The sequence below is a fragment of the Cajanus cajan genome, chromosome 1 (genome assembly GCF_000230855.2).
Source record: "Cajanus cajan strain Asha chromosome 1, NIPB_CcT2T_4, whole genome shotgun sequence".
Taxonomy (NCBI): domain Eukaryota; kingdom Viridiplantae; phylum Streptophyta; class Magnoliopsida; order Fabales; family Fabaceae; genus Cajanus; species Cajanus cajan.
The window spans coordinates 30,770,192-30,790,803 of NC_138517.1; the positions used below are offsets into that span (position 1 = coordinate 30,770,192).

Genomic DNA, 20,612 nt, shown 5'->3' on the forward strand with positions numbered 1-20,612 from the left:
ATTTATTATTTTTAGTTGTATTTGGAACTGTTTATTATTATTTTATGTATAATAATAAGTAAATAAAATAATATTAATAATAATAAATAATGAATATAATTTTTATTTATTATATATATTAATAACTACCTTATATTTATGATTTTTATCAATTTAAAATAAATAATTTAAATATAAAACTAAACAATGTAAATATAATAATAAATAAACAAACAAAATAATAATAATATTAAATATTAAATGTGCTAAAATTTATTAATTTAGTATTTTATTTTATTTAATATAAATTAATTTAACTCTATTTTTCACCTAATTCTACTTTACCAAACAATTACAAATTTTACTTTATTCTACTTTATTTCTTACATATTTCTTATTAAACCAATTCTCATCTATTCTCTTACCTTCTATTCCCCCCTCCCAAACAAAGCCTAAATAATTACATGCTTTTTCTTGATTTGTGTATAGATTTAAAAGGAATAACCAAAATTTTTGTAGAATTACAAGAGAAGGTGTTAAAATAAAAGAAAATGATATTAATTTGTATTTGATTGTATTTATTGTTTTATTTACGTATTAACGGTATATATATATATATATATATATAATTTAATGATTAGTCTTGATAATAGTTTACATTACACTAGTATTTTAGTAAGTGCAATACACAAATTAAATGTTTATTATACATAACTAAAATTTAAATTAAATTATGTGTATAAACTAAAATTAAATTAGACATGAAGTTAAAAATTCTTAAAAACATTCTTGCGCAAAATAATAGTTCATGTTTTACATGAGGGGTTGATTGTGAATTGGATAATTATTGTGTTTGAATGATTTTTTATATTTTCAATTACACATTAAAGAATACCATTAAATTTTAAATTAATCAACTCTTATATATTAAACAAGAATTACTTTCTTGTCGGAAAGTAATTTTAGTGAGTTTCCTTTGACAAGAGAGTTTGTTGAGATTATTTCAACAACTTATCTAATTTAAATTTTGTTTATTATAATTATTTATAAATTAAATATTAGTATTTTAAAATCAATTATTAATAAAATAAATAATTTTATACTACAATTAAAATTATATATTTATCATAAATTTACATGACTATTATATGGAAATGTAGGTTGTAATTAAATAGAAGGTATAATTGTGTTTTGGTGACTGTCTACAACTATAATATTAATTAGCATTTGACTTTCAAATTCAGATATTTAAAAGGTTCACGTTACATAGTTTCTTTATATATATATATTTGGCGAAACTGAGTGACACACAAGCTCGGTGAAAAGTTAGCGTGGATAATGGCTTCTATGCTTCTTGGCTCTTTCTCTTTAGCTTCTTCCCTCACCGCTGGTAAGCCTTCCAAATTCGTCCATTTTATTTCAGCAATATTACTGCAAATTTATGTTGTTTATGCATTTTTCTAAAAAAAAAATTGATGTGAAAAATGCTATATTATTTTATGGCTTCATGGTGTGCATGCTGATAATTTTATTGTTGAGAACCTTGTGATGTGAGAAGAAGCATATAAATGGGTGTATTGAAGGGAAGGGTGTGGGGGTTCAAGCCACGTTGCGTTGAATTGAGTTTGAATTGAATTGAGTTTGAATGAATATGTTATTTGATTTAATTAAAGTTTAATAGATTAAATTGAGTCAAGTTTATGTAATATTTTTTTTTTGAAATTTAGGTTAATTTAACTTGATTGTGAGTGGGTTGGATTGTATTGAATCAATTAAGTGTATATAATTAAATTTATTTAGTCTTATTGCAAATGTAATGTTATCAAGGTATAAAATAAATAATGATAGAAATTAAATTCTAAAATAAATTTATTTATTTCACTACATTATTATCAACTCAAACAACTAATATTAATATATATAAAAAATCAAATAAGTATGTTATATTGTTAAAATGCTTTTAACCCAAAAACACAAAACTCATTATTGAACAAGATTAACAAAGAGTATTATCCTAAGCAATGATCATCCAAATACTATATTATTATTATTACTATATTATTATATTTATTAAATTATTATTATTACTATTATTATTATTATTATTATTATTATTATTATTATTATTATTATTATTATTATTATTATTATTATTATTATTATTATTACTACTACTACTACTACTTCTACTACTAGTAGCATACAAAAGACACTCCATACTTTCGTGAATTATTTTTAAAAAAAATTATATAATAGTGGGTAGTTATTAAATTTTTTGGCAGTTATAGAATGAAATTTATAAAAAATAGTAATAATAATTTTGTAATTTATAAAAGTTTAGGGTAAAATTGTCCAAAAATATATGAATACCAAATGGAGCAATCCTCTTAAGTAATAGTATAGATTATATATGATTAGATTGGGACACGTGTCAAAAGTACAAAATTCGTAACCTAACATGTATGGTGTCTTATTTCAATTGGGTAGAATCTAATTTGAATACTAAAAAACTCGATTCAAAATCATTGAATCAATTTGGATCAATTTGGATTTGTGAATTACCGTGATCACTTAGACCTTTAGAAGGGTGAATAGAAAATACATCAAAATCTCTTCTTTTTTTTTTTTTTTGTCATTATGTGTGTGTTTGTTGTTGTTTTTGTAAAAAATAATAAATAAAAAGAAAATTTGCTCTTAGAATTTATTTTTATTTTATGAAGTATTGATAACTATTTAGTTTATACTTTTTTAAAATGTTATTGATGGCGTATTTTTCCTTATTTTTATTATATTTTTTATTTTATAAAAAAAATTTATAATGTTATATGTAAATATGTATTGTTATTTTATTTTTAGATTCCTTTTTCATTATTAATATTTTTTAGCATGTCAATATATCAAACTAACATTTTTATTTTATTTTTCTATATTCATAGATTGAAAATTAAATTCAAAATTGCATGTAAAAGAAATATTGAGTCTGTTGCACCACATTTGGCCCTGACCCAAGTAGGGGTGGCAAAACGGGCTAGCTCGGCCCATTTTGGCTCAGCCCGCCAATGGCCCACCCAAAACGAGCTGGGCTGCCAATAGAAAACGGGTTGGGATAGCTAGTTCGCCCCGCCTAAGGACGGGCTAGCAGGTCAGCGGGCCAGCTTGCATACTACAAAAAAAATTATAAAAAAATTTAAAAAAATATATATTTTATGTTCAAATAAAAAAAATTGCTACAAATAAATAAATATAACCATATGAAATTAAAAATGCATACATATTATACATAATATATATTCAACAAAAAGAAATTACAAACTTACAACAAAATCAAATAGAAATTAGTCCACTTACATCAAAATCAAAACCAAATTATAAACTTACAAATTACTAATAAACTAAATTTTTGATAGTCCATAAAATAAGTCCAAACACAATTAATCAACTTTAACTTTCTATTTCAAGAACATTAGAAACACCCTTGGAAGAAGTCTCTACTTTTTTGTGTTGATCATCTTCATCCTCATCTTCTACATCAAAATAAGTTAAACATAAAAAATTAAATATAAAAAAAAGTTAAAGTATGCGGGTTGGCGGGTTGTGACGGGTTAGCCCGCTATTTGGCCCTACGGGTTGGCGGGTTGAAATATTGGGCCCAGCCCGCCAATTTTTGGCAGGCCAACAGGCCGGTCCACGGGTCACAGCCCATTTTGTCATTCCTAAACCCAAGGTACTTACTAGGTTTAAACAAACACAAGGGTGTCGTACACCTCCACCTATAAAGGTCTTGATATTTGTGATTAATTGTTGAAATATTGTTATTACTATTATTTTAGAACTCTAAGAGTCAAAGGATCCTCGAGAGTAAATTTGGTTGAGGTAGTTTTGGTTAGAGTTAAGTTGGCCCAACTTAAGGAAAGATATATAAGATTTTTCTTAAGATATGAATATCATAAGTCCAGTTCTTAAGGAAAGTAAAAAAAAGTTAGTAAGATAAGTTCTAGAGTCATAAAAGATCCTTAATTCCTCTAATTTTTTTAGAACTTTATAAATCTTTTCCTTAGCTAATCAATGACAATAAATCATCATATTCGAAACAAACCCTAATGTGAACCTAAGATCTTTATCGAAAATTATGCTAAAAGGCACATCGTGTAATCTAACAATCTATCTTAAGTAGAGTTCTATCAAACTCTCCAAAGAGTACATAACCTTGATTGGTATAAAGTTAGTAAATTTAGTCAATCTATCCTCTATGAGCCAAATAAAATCAAAACCCTTTACGATTTTAGATAACCCAACCATAAAGTCCATAGATATACTATCAAACTTCCATTCAGGTACACTTAAATGTTGCAACAAACTTGAAGGTATTTGGTATTCTACCTTAGCTTTTTGGCACACAAAACTATTACACATAAACTCATTTATCTCATTTTTTATATTAGGCTACAAAAACATCTTCTTAAGATCATGATACATCTTAATGGTATTAGGGTGAAAACTAAGCTTACTCCTATGATCTTTCTCTAAGATTAACTTCCCAAGCTCAGTATCTTTAAGCACACAAATCCTAACTTTAAACCTTAACACTCTATTCGTTCCAATATTTAGCCTATCTACCAAAAATTGATTAGTCTCCAAACCTTCACTAATTATCTCATTTAATCACTAGTTGCCTTCAACATTCCTAATCTCACATTGTTAGGGTAATTTAACATGTTAAGCTCATATACCTAAAATCAGTTATCAAATCCATCTCTCTAATCATTAAGGATGACATGTGTAAGGATTTTCTACTTAAGACATCAACTACCACATTGGCTTTACTTAGGTGATATCTAAGCTCAAAGTCATAATAACCCTTTAGAAATTTTTAACCACCTTCTCTACTTCATGTTCAACTCTTTTTGATCAAACCAAATACCCTAAGACTCTTGTGATCACTTAATACCTCAGATCTAAAACCATATAGGTAATGACTCCAAAGTTTCAAAATGAAAATTATGGCAACTAACTCAAAATCATATAGAAGGTAGTTTCTCTCATAGGTTTTCAATTGCCCAATAGTAATAGCTACAACTTTACTCTCTTGCGACAACATTTTTTCTATTTGAAAGATAATCAATATTGGCTTGTTTACTTTTATTTTATTTTACCTTTTATAGTAGTTTAACACATTAAAATTATTATTGATTTTATTTTATTTTATTTTTGATTTTGTGAATTGTAACATCCTGAATTTTCTACTAGTATAATGATTATTTATTATTTATTTTATATTTATAGAGATTATTTTCTTATAGCTATTTTATTGGGTTTTATAGAATGTTTTAAAGGTTTTTAATAATTATGACTATTTTAACAATAAATATTTATGAAAATTATTTTGTAATATTTTGATTTTTAGTAGCCCAGAACGGGCCGTTCTCAAATTGGAACGGGCCATTCCAGACTACTAAAATGGCCTGGAAAGATTATGTTGGAACGGGTCGTTCCAACACATGATTCACTAAGTAAACTTCAAGCCCAGAACAGGCCGTTCTGATTCTAGAACGGGCCCTTTCAAATGTGAATATTGGACATGAAGTATGTAACACCCCATTTTTCTATTTCAATTTTATTTTTTTTAAGGGTATTTTGGTAATTTTATAAAGGTGATAGGGGTGATTTAGTAGCTTGGAACGGGCTGTTCCGGAATTGGAACGGGCCGTTCCAAACTTCCAAAAAGCATGTGATTTAGTAGCTCGGAACGGGCCGTTCCGGAATTGGAACGGGTCGTTCCAAACTACCAAGTTGTGTGTGAGTTAATATCCCAGAACGGGCCGTTCTCAAGATGGAACGGGCCGTTCCGGACTATTAAATATGCCATTAACCCTAATTGAGAACGGGATTGGAACGGGGCGTGACCGTTGTGGGTAATTAATGGACACCAGAACGGGCCGTTCTGGTTTTGGAACGGGCCGTTCTGGATGTGATTTTTAGCCATGTTTTAAAGGTCCAGAACGGGCCGTTCCGGATTTGGAACGGGCCGTTCCGGCGTAAAAAGCCTATAAATAGAGTTGTTTGCCACTCCCAAAAAGCACACCTCTCATTCTGATTCTGAATTCTTTTCCTCTGCTCTCTCTTCTTTCTTCTACTTTCTGTTTTAGACCGGGGGGAACCCAGCGAGGGAGATCAACCAGATCTAGTCTAGATTCTGCTTCTTCATATCCAGGTACGGGGGAAAAGGGAATTATTTATATATAGAGTTACATGAGGGAATTGGGTAGAGGAAGAACCCCTTAAAATTATGAGCAATTTTAGAAATATTTATGTTTGAAGAATTATTGGCATTATTTGATTCTGTATATATTTAGGACAATAAATATATATTTTGTTTGTAAAAATGATGCTCTAGGAGAGAGAACGAAATTATAGAAAAGTGCCTGTAGGCTAGGTTTTGGAAAAATTGAAATATTTCTGTTTGAGGAATTAATGATACCATTAGATTCTGTATATGTTGAGGATTAGAAATATATATTTAATTTATAAGAATGATGATCTGAGAGGGAGAACGAAACGGTAGAAAAGTGCCTGTGAGTTAGGTTTTGAAAGAATTGGGGGTTTTATTGTTTATGTTAAAGTTTTATTAAATTGATAATTCCATTATTTATAATATTAATTTATGAATGTTATTGGTATATTATTTGATAAAAATTGATGATCTAGATGTGAATTGCTCGAATGGTGTGTAAACCCTTATTTTGTTAGACTTATCTGTTGTGCATGTAATATGGAATTGAGATGAAATGAGATGTTCTGTGGATATGATTATGATTGTGATTGTGGTACCTCACACTAATGACCAGGGATGAGACGAACCTTGAGTAGTGATGCTTCAAGGACGAGCGTGCCCTTGGCATAGTGTGGGATGAGTGAGGCAATTAACACGCATCACTTATGTCACATATGGCAGCCCTGGCATAGGGTTAATTGCAAGAGATTGTGTGGATTGTAATGTGCTTGTGGTTCCTCACACTAATGACCAGGGATGAGACGAACCCTGGGTAGGTGATGCTTCAGGGACGAGCGTGCCCCTGGCATGGTGTGGGATGAGTGAGGCAGTTAACCCGTGTCACTTGTGTCAGTTGTGGCGTGGTCTTGACATATTGTTAATTGTAAGATTTATGTGGATTGTGATGGATTGATGTAGTTGTGAATTGAGATGTGAAGATGATGAATGATTGATAAATTATAATATATATATGAACGCTTGTAATTATTTTATTAAGCAATGAGTTATGATGAGATTACAATTGTGGTGTGTTTGTATGTGCTTTGCATATAGATATTTTCTTTTCTCACCGTATAAATTGTGGATGTTTTAGGTGAGGAAGATCCGGCTTCGAGTGGCATCTAGAATGCCAACAGTTGAATTATGGGGAAGCTCTGATATTGTGACATCGGGGCAGAGGAATTTAGAACATAGGTTTTATATAGATTTGGAATTGTAAACGTTATTTTTGAAAACAATTTGTAAACTCTTGCGTTTCATTTTTTTATATTATTATTGTGGTTGTTGAAGAATAATTTCGAAGATTTTTATGTGAACCCTTTTTACCGAAATTGAAAAAATTATTTGTAAGTTTTTATTATTACAATATATGTGTTGGGGTAGTAAGGGTGTCACATTTAGTGGTATCAGAGCAGGTCGATCCAATCGGCCGTGAGTTATGAGTCTACTATGCTTGTTTGGTTGATAATTTATGGAATGAATTGAATGTGGAATTTGTTGATATGTTAGTGCTATGATTGATTAAGTTGGTTGTTTACTTATAGTATAATTGGTAACTTTTCTGGTGACCAGAAAAGTAATGGCAGGAGGTAGGAACGATCGTGCAATCGCTGATGCTCTTTAAGCGATGGCTCAGGCTCTTGGTAATATGAACCAACAACCAGAGGTAGATTGGCTGGAGAGATTCCAGCGAAATAATCCACCAAGCTTTCGTGGGGGTTATAATCCTGATGGAGCTGCTGAATGGATTTTTGAAGTTGAAAAGATATTCCAAGCTATGGGATGTCCTTTGATACAGAAGGTGACTTTGGCTGCCTTCATGCTTTCTGGAGAGGCTGGCATCTGGTGGCAAGGTACTTTACAAAGAATGATAGCTGCGGGTACCCAAGTGAACTGGGAGAATTTCAAGCGGCTATTCTTGGAGAAATACTTTCCCCGAGATGTGAGACATAAGAAACAGGTGGAATTCCTTGAATTGAAGCAAGGAGATGATTCTGTGGCTGAGTATGTGACTAAGTTTGAAGACTTGGTCAGATTTTGTCCCATGTATGATGGTGTGAACAATGAGGAGGACAAATGTGTGAAGTTTGTGAGTGGTCTTCGCCCAGAGATTAAACAAGTTTTCAATTATCAAGGGATCACTCACTATCACGAATTAGTAAACAAGTGCCGAGTATATGATGAGGACAACCGTGCTAGGGTAACTCATTATAGGAGTGGAGGACCTATGAGGAATAATAAGTTTGGGTCATCTAGTAAGGGTAAACCTTACACCAAGTCTGCCGGGAATACGAGCTCTAAAGTGAATAATCAAGATTCTGTGCAACAAAGGAGCCAAGCTAGCCAAATGTCTAGAGGAGGGAGTGTGAGTTCTGTTCCACACAACAACTGCTTCAACTGTGGGAAGCCAGGGCATAGGGCAATTGAGTGTCGGATACCAAGAGCAATAACATGTTACAACTGTCAACAGAAGGGACACAAAGCTAATGAATGCCCCAATAACAAGCAAGGAACATCAGAGGTTGGAGGAAGCGCTAGTAAACCTAGAGCGACAGGAAGGGTGTTTGCCTTGAGTGGTGCTGAAGCTACTCAATCCAAAGACTTAATCCAGGGTATGTGTTTCATCAATGGAACTCCTCTAATTGTTTTGTATGACTCTGGTGCGACTCACTCTTTTATATCACATGCGTGTGTGTCCAAATTAAAATTACCTATTTCTTCCTTATCTTTTGAATTAATAGTAGAGACACCAACTAGTGGTTCAGTGTCTACTTCTGATGTCTGTTTAAAGTGTCCTTTGATTATTGATGGTAGAGATTTCATGGTTGACTTAATTTGTTTGCCTCTAAGTCAACTAGATGTTATTCTGGGTATGGACTGGTTATCTTCCAATCATGTCCTTTTGAATTGTGCTGATAAATCTATTGTTTTTGGTGAGCCTGTTGAAAAAGTGAGTAAGGATTATTTGACTGCCAACCAAGTTCAGGTATTTTTACAAGAAGATGCCCAAGTGTACATGTTGTTAGCTTCTTTGAATTCTGAGAGTAATGTTTTGGTGAATGAACTTCCTGTTGTGTGTGACTTTTCGGATGTCTTTTCTGATGATATGTCTAGCTTACCACCTAGAAGAGAAGTAGAATTTTCCATAGACTTAATACCAGGTACAGGACCTATTTCTATTGCACCTTATAGGATGTCACCCGTAGAGTTAGTGGAGCTTACACTACTAGAAAAATTAAAATTAGAGAGGGAAAAAATCTGTCACTAAACTTCATAAAATCCGTCACAAATAAGTTAGTGACGGAATTTGTGACGGAAATGATTCCGTCACAAAATTTGGCGTCACAAAATATTTAGTGACGGATTATTTTCTCCGTCACAATTAGTGACGGAATTAAGGCGTCACAAACAATATAATTTCCGTCACTAATTTGTAACAATAAATGTTTAGAAATTAATAAATATCCGTCGCAATTTGTGAGGGATTAAATCCCTCGCAATTTGTGAGGGATTAAATCCCCCGCTATTTGAGAGGGATTGAGAGGTATGTGAGTCCCTCACAAATTGTGATGAACGAATCCGTCACAATTTGCGACGAAGAAAATCCGTCACAAACTGTGATGCCTATTATTGAGTAGAACCCGTCACAATTTGCGACGCCATAAATCCGTCACAATTTGCGACGGATAAAATCCGTCACTAACTGGGTTGAATCCCTCACAAACTGGGCGTCTTTAATGAGGAAACTATTGTTTGAAGAGTCTGGTAATCGATTACCTATACATGTAATCGATTACCAGACAATGAAAATCATATGTTCGCAATTTACTTATTAAAAGGTTCTCTGGTAATCGATTACCTATTTCTTGTAATCGATTACCAGTGTCACAATAAAAGAATACTCATAATGTGGAAGTAGAAATTATATTTCCAATAACAAAAATAACAGTGTATAGTTCAAAAATTTACAATTCAAATTTCTATTGTAAATCAAAGTATGACATAAAATCCATAACAAAGTAATATTAGTCTTATACTAATTAAACTTTAAATCCAAAAAATACACTATAAGCAAACTAAGGGTTGTTAGCACCAGTAGATCCACTTGCTTCCAAAGGTGTATTAGGAACACTTGAAGCATCATTTGGCTGAAATAAGAAAAGAAAAAATAGTTAGTTATATATACTATATACAAGGGTGTATCACACATACTATATCATAATGACAATCAATAAAAAAAAATAAATTCCAAACAATTATTTTAATATTCCAAACTTATGCATAGTTATTACTTTGATCATGTATGTTTACTTATAGACCTAACTTGAGATAAAAAGTATTAAGAACTAGCCAAAATGAAGAAAATCAGACAATGATGTTAATGAAGAACTAGCCAACATGTTCAAATAAAAATTAGAAGCATTTTTTTAGAGTTTTTCTACAGAAAATAAATAATATTTTTCTATAAGAAAACTCTTTTAAGAACTTCTAAATTTGTATACAAATAGATTCTATGTTCAAATCCCAAGAACACAAAGTACCTTTGAACTTCCAGTAAATGAAACTAGGGAAATGCAAGTGTCTTTTGCTATTGCCCGACCAATTTCAGCACCTCCACAGAAAGAGGTGAATATTGCACCAATAATGTTTTAGACCAACTCATCAATAACTGTATAAGAACAAAGGATTTGCAAAACCAATTAATTCACCTAGCAAGACATTACAAATGAAGCATTGATAATGATAAAACAAAAACTGAAATATCATCTCACAGAAACGTGGAATATCAAAAAAACAATTAAAAAGGTTGACAACACATGGTATCACCCATTAAAGCTCTGAGCATACGAATTAAAACATCGCCCATTTTGGAAAATTGCTTAACTAAGCAATTATTCTTATTCTTTGTTCACAAGTTTAAATACAGGGTTTCTAAAAATATGCAAAAAAGAGTTTTATTAGAGTTTAATTTCCATGCATATAAATATCAACTAATTAGAAATCTGACAACTAAAAATAGTTATAGTAGTAAAAATTAACAAGCTTATTGTACATAGCAACTATAATTGGATGAGAATAGTATTTATAGTTTTATACTGTCCATCTATATACTATTTATTCATTTTTATTATTTGTATAAACCCGTTAAACTTAATGAAATAGGAGTATATAGTTAATATAGTTTAATGTTAGCAGGACCCATAGAGTTAAATGTTATAAGTCTAAGTTCAAATAAGCTTTTTCTTTTTCCGTTAACAAGAAGAGCACGATACAAAATCCGCAAACATTCAATGAATTTTATTAATACATCCATACGAACAATGCCTTGAAAACAAAGCCATTAACTAATTGAGAATTTTATTAATGACATCTATAATTATTATTATAAGATAGAAGGCATAAACCTTAAGAACAATGACTAACTTTCTGCTAGGACACTCTTAACTAGATTAAATCCCTTTTAATTTATTTTCTGTGCGCATGTTTGCAGAGCTTCAAAATGAAAAAGGACTTCAAGCAGCAAATAAAAATCATTCATATTTATCATATTTACACCTTACTAACTGAGGTTGATCTTTTCAAATATATGAACAATAAAAAATGCCAAATTTCCATTAAAGAGACTCCACTCACGTAGGGAAACAAAAGTTCAGGTGTAGACAACAATAATTCAAGTACAAATTAAATTAGAATTAAGGTCTATTTGAATAAACTTCTTTATAAGAACTAGTAGAAGAAAACAAGAAAAAATGAAATAAGTTTCTGCACAAACTAAAACTAACTTATGCATAAGTTTAAAATAAGATTTTTGGAGAAGCTAATATAAGAGAAATTCTACAAGTTAACTAATGCATAAGTTAATTTTAACTTCTGGAAAAACTTATTTTATTTGTCCTTCCTATTTTTTTTTCTCCTAGAAATGCTTGTGGAGAAGTTTATTGAAACAGACCCTTGGGATATGATAAGCAAATTCTTTCACTTTGGTTAGATGATAGATACCTAAGCCCTTTTAACTAGACTTTACAAAGAATATGCGCTCAAAGATTAGCCAAACAACCAATTAGAATTTGGGGGCAAGGGAGAGATTGTAATTTATCAGTTTAGGCAAGCATATGCCTCTATCTAGAAGAAAAAAAAATTCCAAAGTCTGCATCACGTTTTACAAAAACATTCTCAGAATTATTCGTGACATAAACCAAAGTGTCTATAAACCAACAGAGCCTATGGGGCCTTAAAGTTAGTTCCATCAATATCTAACATAAGAATGTATATCCATTATAAATTGAAGAGAACATATTGAAGATCCACATAAGAAGCTGAATCAAGAAACAACCACTATGTAAATCAAATCCATAACAAATTAGAGTTAGATTGGTTCCTTTCCCATCACAGGACCATCCTTTTAGAGAGAGACAAATACCAAGCTCTCCACATTCCTTCTCAGTTCCCTAATTTGAAATCAAAGTTCAACACAGCATAAATACCAATATTTTCAACTTAAGCTCCCAATTTCAAACATGTAACAGCAACCCAAGAACACTCGAAAAAACAGAAATACAGAAAAAATCCAAACCACAAGATTCACAAAAAAAAAAAAGATCGTGCTAACAGACACATGCATAATAAGAAAAGATAGCGTTTAAAATAACATTCACAACGCACAAACCTTTAATAAATGAAACTCTAATTCTGATTGCAAACCAATACTATAAGCAGCCATGCAACCAAGTTGCAATTCCTTGGGTGATTTTGGCATTGTTGTTCATTCTTAATTGATGTTTCTTCTCATTTACCTATGTTGTTCTTGAATGCATAGAGTATATAACTAAAGTGAAACTCTGATTTTGAAAAAAGAACAACAGAAAAAGCATTTTAAGTTTTGTCCCAAGTGAAAAGCAAGAAAGAATGAGATGGAATAGGCCTCTTGGAGCAAGGAACCATCGAGGGTGTTGAAGAGCCTAACGAGGGTGCCCTTGGAGCTGGCGGTGGCGAGCAAGTGTCCATCGTGAGTGAGGGCGAAGGGTCCTCTTGGAGGCATAATGCTCAACCCTAACCTGGCCCTTCTGTAGGCCAGGGCACACTGTAACACCCCAGCAACCCGCATGTGGATATTGTCCGCTTTGGCCGCAGCCCTCACGGTTTTGCTTCTGGCAATGGCACGCATGCCACCCCAAAACGCGTCCACACAAGGAAGGTATCCACACCCATATATATGGCATGCTTCGTTCTCCTTCCTAACTGATGTGGGACTTCACAATCCACCCCCCTCATGGGAGTCCAGCGCCCTCGCTGGCACACCGGCCCGGGTCCAGGCTTTGATACCAAATGTAACACCCCAGCAACCCGCATGTGGATATTGTCCGCTTTGGCCGCAACCCTCACGGTTTTGCTTCTGGCAATGGCACGCATGCCACCCCAAAACGCGTCCACACAAGGAAGGTATCCACACCCATATATATGGCATGCTTCGTTCTCCTTCCTAACCGATGTGGGACTTCACAATCCACCCCCCTCAAGGGAGTCCAGCGCCCTCGCTGGCACACCGGCCCGGGTCCAGGCTCTGATACCAAATGTAATAGCCCAGCAACCCGCATGTGGATATTGTCCGCTTTGGCCGCAGCCCTCACGGTTTTGCTTCTGGCAATGGCACCCATGCCACCCCAAAACGCGTCCACACAAGGAAGGTATCCACACCCATATATATGGCATGCTTTGTTCTCCCTCCTAACCGATGTGGGACTTCACACACACCAACACCATGGTGGTGGAAACGTGAGAGAGGTCGCAGAGGCCCTTAGGGTTAGCAATAGTCTCAATCTTGTGGGCTAGGACCACCGCGATGCAGTCACCCCGGAGACGGACGCCCTTCACCTCTGACCTGAAGGAGAGCTCGTCGATGCACCGGGACTGGTGGTCGTCCCAGATCATCACCTTGTTTGGAGTCGCCGCCCACGAAGGCGAGGATGTTACATCGGAAGAGCATGTGGACCAGGCCCACACCGCCTTCGGGGCCGAAGTCGCAGCGGAAGATCTCGCGGAAGGCGTCGCAGTTGTAGATGTGGAATTCGTGGTCGGTGGCGGCGATGAAGTAGCCGGAGTCCTGGTTGAAGGAGAGGTGGAGGAGTGGGAATCGGGGGTTTGGGTGGCAGTGGCGGTGGCGGTGGGAGGAGCTACCTCGTTGGAATCTAGGGTTTGTAGCGGTGTAGGAGTGGAGGAGGGTTTGAAGATTTGAAGAGAGGGGGAGGGGGTTTCTGATTCTTTTAAGAGGGAAATGAAAAGATTTTTTTTTATTTTTGAAAGGGAAGTACTTGTAGAGTCACATTATAATTTCCTTTTGTTTTAACTTTTAGAGAAAAAATATTTAAGTGGGAAAATATTTTTTAATTAGAGAAGGTTATAAACCTCTACAAATTAAAATAATATTTTAATTAGAGGAGGTTATAAACCTCTACAAATTAAACAAAAAAATGGCAGATTTTAATAATTTAAGGAGGGTTTTAAAACCTCTGCAAAATAACCTCCACTATTTATAATTTTTTTTGTAGTGAGTGTTGTAGAGCCAAGAGGTGGCTCACAACAACTAGGGTTACAACAACAGCGGCAACTTTGGCTAAGGGAGTTTTCCTTTTCATTGCAACAATACAAATGTAAGAGTAGGGTTTTTAGTTTTCACACTCCATTTCTTCCCCTTATTTATTTATTTATTTGTTTTACATTGTACATTACCCTTCTAGTACTGTAATAATTTTGATTGTTTAGGGCTAATACGTGGAAATAATTTTTCTTCCAGTAATATTAAATCAAAATATTATATAAATCATAACTAAAATTATAATAAATATTCTGATATTAAATTTATTATATATTAAAATTAATTACATATTTGTATAAAAAAATTGCTCTAGATTTTATATTTTATTTATTATATTTTATAATAAATAAAATCCAATATTAAACCAAAAGATTATAACAATCATAACTCAAATCCAGGTAAATATCTTTCATAACCAAAAGAAATCTAATATTAAATCAAAATATAATAAAAATTATAACTAAAATATTTATAAATTTTCTAATATTAAATTTAGTATATATTAAAATTAATTAATTAAATATTTGTATTTAAGAAATTGTTACAGATTTTAGACATATATTTTAAAGTTTTTATTTTATTAAATGAATTAAAAATTAATTATATTTTATCACTTTTTAATCAAGCGAGTGAATGATAATGAATTAACTAAAAATCTAAAATATATTTTAATTAAAAATAATTTTTTGGTAAATATAGTAACTAAAAAGTATTATAATAAATAATTAAATTAAAAAAGAATAAATTTTATAATGATTATTTTTTTAATGATGTTAAATTAAATATTCTAATTATTTTATAATAAATTAAAATGAAAATATAATAAAATATGTTAACCAATATTTTAAATAAAATATATTAAAATATTATAATCAAAAGAAATTTAATATTAAATCAAAATATTATATAAATCATAACTAACATTATAATAAATATTTTGATATTAAATTTATTATATATTAAAATTAATTACATATTTGTATCAAAGAAATTGCTCTAGATTCTAGATTTTATTTATTATGTTTTATAATAAATAAAAATTAATTACATATTTGTATCAAAGAAATTGCTCTAGATTCTAGATTTTATTTATTATGTTTTATAATAAATAAAATCCAATATTAAATCAAAAGATTATAACAATCATAACTCTAATTCAGGTAAATATCTTTCATAACCAAAAGAAAACCAATATTAAATCAAAATATAATAAAAATTATAACTAAAATATTTATAAATTTTCTAATATTAAACTTAGTATATATTAAAATTAATTAATTAAATATTTGTATTTAAGAAATTGTTACAGATTTTAGACATATATTTTAAAGTTTTTATTTTATTAAATTAATTAAAAATTAATTATATTTTATCACTTTTTAATCAAGTGAGTGAATGATAATGAATTAACTAAAATTCTAAAATATATTTTAATTAAAAATAATTTTTTGGTAAATACAGTAACTAAAAAGTATTATAATAAATAATTAAATTAAAAAAGAATAAATTTTATAATGATTATTTTTTTAATAATGTTAAATTAAATATTCTAATTATTTTATAATAAATTAAAATGAAAATATAATAAAATATGTTAACCAATATTTTAAATAAAATATATTAAAATATTTTAATCAAAAGAAATTTAATATTAAATCAAAATATTATATAAATCATAACTAAAATTATAATAAATATTTTGATATTAAATTTATTATATATTAAAATTAATTACATATTTGTATCAAAGAAATTGCTCTAGATTTTAGATTTTATTTATTATGTTTTATAATAAATAAAATCCAATATTAAATCAAAAGATTATAACAATTATAACTCAAATTCAGGTAAATATCTTTCATAATCAAAAGAAATCCAATATTAAATCAAAAGATAATAAAAATTATAACTAAAATATTTATAAATTTTCTAATATTAAATTTAGTATATATATTAAAATTAATTAATTAAATATTTGTATTTAAGAAATTGTTGCAGAGTCGGATCTGCGAGCGGTGATTGAATTGGTGGATGGAGAAACACTGAAGAAGAAACACCAAACCCAACCACAATCCAAATGAACGCAGCGACACGCAGTGAAAATAAAAATAATTTAATTGGAAATAATGTTATAATTAAATTTATATTGACAATGAATGAAATAAATGAAAAATATAATAGATTGTGTGGCAAATTATAAAATTGTCTAAATCTTCAATTCTAGGAGATAAATTGACTAGGCAGATTTTCTACTAAAATAAATTATAATATGTAACCGCAAAATATTTAATCACTACATTAATTTATAAAGTTACTGTATTAGGCATTTTTTAACATCTAACTAAATCAAAAATCCCTAAGAATATTAATAATATTTTGTAATATTTTGATTTTTAAGTAGCCCAAAACGGGCCGTTCTCAAACTTGGGCTTCTACGCTCTTAAGTAAAAAGAGTTGCGCCTTGACTATCAGCTATAGCTTTTGGCCTAGTGGCCTACCATGGTCATGTAATCGATTACCAGTATGTGTCTGCTTGTTAGAGCTGTCAAAGTGGGCTCCAGCCCGTGGGTCAACCCGGCCCACCTTGAAAACGGGCCGGGCCGGGCCAAAAAAATGAAAAAATTTATGATGGGTCAAAAAATGTGACCCGGCCCACTTTCGACCCGGCCCACCGGGTTGAACCCGTGGTGGGCGGGGTGGCCCACCTGACCCACTTACCAACCCATCCCCTAAACCCACTAACAACTCACTTAACTATTTATTATTATATATGCATTATTTTAATAAGATATCATTTTTTTATAGATAAAGATAAAATCAATGTTAAATAATATGACATTACTATAAATTTATCTATCCAAACCTCTAATAAAATTTAATATTGATGAATAATCACTCTCATGAAAGATTTTTTATTTTTTATTTTTTTAATTTTTTAAAGTTGCACACTTATTAATTTAATTTTAATGTTGTACCCATGATACTTAGTTTAAAATTTTTTACTTTAGATTAAATATTATTTTATATTGAAATTTATTTTAAATTATAATTTTTTTTAAATAAATAAGGTGGTTTCGTGGGCTGCCCGTTTAGCCCACCAACCCGTCGTGGACCGGGCCGGGCTAGAAAATTTTAGATAATAAACTTGGTGGGCCGGGCCGGGTTGGCCCACTTAAAAAGTGGGTTGAGGTGGGCAGGGCCAAACGGGTCGGGCTGGCCCGTTTTGACAGCTCTTGTTCAGGTATATAAAATTAGAAAGATATTTTTCAATAAATAACTAAATTAATTAATTATTATTTATTTTATATTTGTGGACATTATCTTCTTATAGTTATTTTAATGACTTTTATAGAATGTTTTAAAGTATCAGCTATTGGTCATGTAATCGATTACCAGTGCATGTTTGCTTGTTCTGCTATACGTAATCGATTACAGAGTATTGTAATCGATTACCAGTGCTAATTCACTTATCTGGGTATAGTGTAATCGATTACCATGTAATGTAATCGATTACCAGTTCCAAAATGCAAAGAATCTCAAAAAGGTGTAATCGATTACCATAGTCATGTAATCGATTACACGACTCCTCTGCACTTAAAAAAGTACAGTTCGTCTTCTTCCACACGAAAGAAAACCCAAAACCCTCCGCGCCCTTAGATCTTCAAATCCCCATATCTTCCTCAAATCTTAACCAAATTGAGCCCCGTTTGTTCCATTCTTCATCGTTTTCAAGTCTCTTCAACTCTACCGATTGCATTTTTCAAAAAAAAACATTCAAATGGCAGAATCATCCAAACGTCATAAGGGTTCTTCGTCTCGTTCAACCACCGCTAGGCGCCGCCAACAGCCTCCCTCCGACGATGCCCCTACTCCTACGAATCCCATTCCGTACGCTGGACGTGCTCTCGCTCTGTTCTCCACAGACGAACAACGAGATAAGTACTACCAGTTATTTTCTGAGAGAAATATTGTTGATCCCAAATATATCAGTATTAATTTTTTTGAGGATGAATCTTTTGAGTGTTATACGATTTTTAAGAATTCTGGGTTAGTAGATTTTATGGCTATGAAAAACCCTGTTTATCCAGAATTAGTTAGGGTCTTTTACAGCAATTTGGAAATTAGGAATGGAGTTCTTTACAGTGAGGTTAAAAAGATTTCAATAGTGATAAATCAGTCTCTGTTCCGGGATTTATCAAAATTAAAAGATCAAGGTACTCTGTTTGAGGGAACGATTCCGGATACATGGAAACCAGAATATTCCCATCCCAATGCCCGAAGTATGATTTGTGTGGATAATGTTGACATGGCTGGAAGATTATTGGCTGGCTCAATGAAATTTGATTATAGAATCATGCATTACATAATTGTTCGGGTATTGCTTCCACGCACGACTAACCTTGCACAGGCTTCAGAAGAGGACTTAATTTTGATATGGGCTCTAATCACTGGCCGGGAATTTAGCTGGGCTCATCTGATTAGGAGTCGAATGAAGAAGGCCTTGCGGGTTAATGCTTCTCTTCCATACCCACATTTTGTAACTACTATTTTGGAACATTTTAAAGTTCCTTTGGAAGATGAAACCTGGGTTCCAGTTAAGAGGGTCTTTGAGATTGGAGCAAATGCAATTGCTTCCTTTGGGTACAAGAAAACACTGGACAACACCTGGGTCAGGAAGCGGGATTTTCAAGCAGTAGACACTGACGATCGAACTCCGTCACCACCTCCTCAAGATCCTTCATCAGCACTTCTCTCGGATGTTCTCAATGAAATTAGAGATCTCCGGTTCTATGTTGGTGAACGTTTTGATTCTCTTGACACTCGCATGACTCGTCTTGAGGAGGAAGTAAAATCTCTTAGACGCCCTTCCGAGTAGCTAGTTGACTCTGATTCTGTTATTTGCTATTTTAGTTTATCTTATGTTTTGGACTAATTTTTAGTCAATTTCTGGATCTTTGATTAGTATGTTTTAGATTAATTCTGCTCGCTTGACTCTGACTATTTTGCTCATAGGACATATTGTACTTTTGTTTCTGAATGGTGTTTCTTTATCTTATTCAATTTTTTTTATATATTGTCTCATTCCTTTTGATGTTGCCAAAGGGGGAGAGAAAAGGAAAGAAGGGTCCTGATCAAATATTAGATATTTTGAATTGAACAATTTAATCTGATCATTACAACTGTCTATTTAAAGTCAAATTTTTACAATATAAAAATTAACATCAAACAATGATTTATTAAGGGGGAGACTAAGGGGGAGTGATCGATATACACTGTTTTATGTTTCTTTCCATCTACAGTATGTTGTCATCATCAAAAAGGGGGAGAAATATTGCATAAAGTTCTTGGCCATTTAAAATAAAGAATTTCAAAGAAAACCCAAATATGATTTATATTAATAAGGTTTTCAAAATAAAGGTTTTCAATATTTTAAGTTTTAATAAGGCAATTATTGTTTTTAAGAGACTGGTAATCGATTACCATTCCATGTAATCGATTACCAGAAGATGAAAATTTCAAAATTTGAATTTAAACTTTACAACGTTCCAATCATTTTGAAAATAAACCGTTGTAATCGATTACCACGTGTTGTAATCGATTACCAGAGCATTTGTGAAATTCTTTGAAGTAGTAAAATTTCAAATTCTCCCAAAAATGTAACAATTTGAAATTTCTCATATTTTTTTCCCCTTATTTCACTTATATATTTTATCTTATATCTTCATATTTTTAATTATTGAATATTCAAAAATACTTTAAAAATTATTA

General features: G+C 31.7%; 1 protein-coding gene across 7 annotated transcripts; it reads left to right on the forward strand.

Moving 5' to 3' along the window:
- The first annotated feature begins 618 nt into the window (after positions 1–618).
- On the forward strand, positions 619–19,913 carry LOC145959156 (uncharacterized). 7 transcript variants are annotated; one of them, XM_083077720.1, is made up of 5 exons: positions 628–1,369; positions 6,126–6,190; positions 7,823–8,862; positions 14,797–14,898; positions 16,830–19,913. In XM_083077720.1, exon 5 carries the CDS (start codon positions 18,622–18,624, stop codon positions 19,717–19,719), a length of 1,098 nt encoding a protein of 365 aa, XP_082933846.1. In that variant the 5' UTR covers positions 628–1,369; positions 6,126–6,190; positions 7,823–8,862; positions 14,797–14,898; positions 16,830–18,621; the 3' UTR covers positions 19,720–19,913. The 7 variants fall into 7 exon arrangements, 5 of the variants coding, with proteins under 5 accessions (XP_082933846.1, XP_082933849.1, XP_082933836.1 ...); XM_083077716.1 differs by lacking the exon at positions 16,830–19,913 and having other exon boundaries at positions 659–1,369; positions 14,797–15,416; XM_083077723.1 differs by lacking the exons at positions 6,126–6,190; positions 7,823–8,862.
- The last annotated feature ends 699 nt before the right edge of the window (positions 19,914–20,612 follow it).